This window comes from Arachis ipaensis, chromosome B01 (genome assembly GCF_000816755.2).
Source record: "Arachis ipaensis cultivar K30076 chromosome B01, Araip1.1, whole genome shotgun sequence".
Lineage (NCBI taxonomy): Eukaryota > Viridiplantae > Streptophyta > Magnoliopsida > Fabales > Fabaceae > Arachis > Arachis ipaensis.
Genome location: NC_029785.2, coordinates 42,913,293 through 42,915,672, shown reverse-complemented (window position 1 = coordinate 42,915,672; position 2,380 = coordinate 42,913,293). Strand labels below are relative to the sequence as shown.

Sequence of the window (2,380 nt, the reverse complement as noted above, 5' to 3'; positions counted from 1 at the left end):
GCGGCACAGGTGGAGCGAGACTCCGCGGCTGGACAGCGCGTCGTGCGACTATGAAGAGAGATAAGAGTTTATGTGGTTGTTTTTTTCAACTAGGAATGAGAGTGAAAGACAAATTACGATTAGAGGAGTGACTCTTTGAGTACTATTTTAATTTAGGATTATGCTAGGTAATCAATGACTTTCTTGAACAATATGAACAACGGGCCCTAAAATTGGCCCAATTTAAGTAGAACACACTACATTACAAATTATCCATCTAAATCTTAATATTAGAATAACTATCCGCACACATAATGAATTGAATATCTAATATATCTACTGTTCACATTATTTAATATTTTCATTATCTACCAATACTTTTCCTTTAATTTATTACAATTAGCTGTACCACTAATTGGCCTCTTGTACTTTTTCATAATGATATATCATCACCTTATGATATGCCTCTCCTTTCAGCTTTAAGTCAAAGATAAAAGCATAAAGCTGGTAAATTTAATTAAAAAATAGTGCTATAATAATTTTATAACGACAAACATTAGTATTAGAACTTTAAAGAATTCTCACAACAAAACGTGGTCATCAACACTTTATTATTCTAAATAAGCCAGGAGAAACAACAACTGGGAATCCGTAAAAGGAAATACCCATTTGAGAATCTTATTCCACAAACTAACCTCATACATAATTAAATGGAATTCTGACCAATAATGTTTAAAATAAATAAAAAAAAAAAGACACTTGTTTTTCATTAATTTTGATATAATTTAAGACATGAGGATCTGGAGATTAAGAGATCCAAATGTAAAAGACGATGATGGACAACTCAATTACCGTATCAAACACAATTGATGAGTGCAATATTTTTATTAGGACTAATATTTACAAAATCCATGCATGAAAACCCCACTATACGTTGTGGAATTAAGGAAACAGCGAAGTGAAGAGGCACATCAATCAATCTATAGTAACAAATTTTGACCATTTTGTGGGTGGAAATAAACTTTGCAATTGGCAATTGGCAATTGGCACTTGGCACCCCATGATACCATGACCGATGACGCATGACATGCCATGGACCAAATTAAAGTAGATACTATAGCTAGGGGGCTTCAAGGTTCTAGGTAGTGGATAGAGTACCACCAAAAAAGTGAAAGGAACGAAAGGAAAAGAGGAAAAAGAAGCAGCACAATCAACAAAATGTAAAGGGAACATAGATTGTCCATACTAGGTAACTTAATAAGGCTACCATAAGAACGGTTCTTCAAGCCGGAAATCTGAGTCTAGATGTTCGGCTTCGGCTCCAGCTATGACCCAAGCCGAGAGGTAATGAAACTCATCAGCACTATGATTCAAGTCTGATGATAGATCAGGGAGATTCATGAACATGTCATCCTCACCCTTCAATAATGATGAAGTAGAAGTTGATGATATTTGAGTTTGACTTGAAGAAGACTCTACTTGGCTTAGTTCGGACTCGGCTTCTAATTCTATGTCATGGCTTTCATGGTGATAATTCATGACGGCAGCTTTGGCTGCGGCTGCTTGAATGTCTTTAGGACAATTGCTAGCCGGACGAGGCAATTCGGCTATTAGCTCAGGAAAATTGAGGTAAGTTGAGCTGCCCTTGATTGTTAGAGCCGCCACATCATGGGCTCGAGCCGCCATCTCAGCCGTGGGGAAAGTTCCAAGCCAAATCCTAGATTTCTTCCTAGGCTCCCGAATTTCAGATACCCACTTTCCCCATTGGCGCATTCGTACTCCTCTATAAGTTGGGTGCCTCCCATCATTGCTCCTCTTCAAAACCACCTTCTTCTTCTTCTTGGAGGAGGAGGAGGAAGAGGAGGACGTGGAGGGTATAATGGGGAAAGAGAAGGACGTAGTTGGTTGTGTTTCGCTCTCTAAAGGGACAGTTTCTTCCATGTCCATTGGAGGAAATAATGGAAAGTGAGAAGAGAGATTATTGTGTGTGTGTGTGATGGAATGAGTGAAGGGGAAATATATGTGGTGAGTAAGCGAGAGCTTTGAATTAAGTTGAGGTGGGTGGAGCTGTGAACTATACTTATAATTCTTTCACATATTAATTAAAGAAATGGGCCCGGCTGAAAAGAAACAAACAAATGCTTCTGTGTGCACTTTGCATTGTATTCCTTTTATCTCACTTTCTTTCTGCCGTCACGGTTTGGACATTTATAAACCAGATTAATCTTATGGATAATTTTAACGTGGTAATTTAGTAGGACAAATACTTCATAATTTTGGATTTAAAAGTTAGTGACTTTTTAAATTGTGTCATTTGAAAACAATGAGAAAAATGTTGGTTGAAGTTGTATAAAAAACCAAACAAGTTGTTCTAAAAATGTATAAATATTTTATGACCAAA

At 37.1% G+C, this 2,380-nt stretch overlaps 1 protein-coding gene across 1 annotated transcript; it reads right to left on the bottom strand.

The window, feature by feature from the left end:
* Window positions 613-2,050, bottom strand: LOC107629817 (ethylene-responsive transcription factor ERF038). Its single transcript, XM_016332718.2, has one exon. It carries the CDS (start codon window positions 1,924-1,926, stop codon window positions 1,243-1,245), a length of 684 nt encoding a protein of 227 aa, XP_016188204.1. The 5' UTR covers window positions 1,927-2,050; the 3' UTR covers window positions 613-1,242.

Coding starts and splice junctions, on each gene's coding strand:
- LOC107629817 (XM_016332718.2), bottom strand. CDS start 1,926: ATGGACATGGAAGAAACTGTCCCTTTAGAGAGCGAAACACAACCAACT.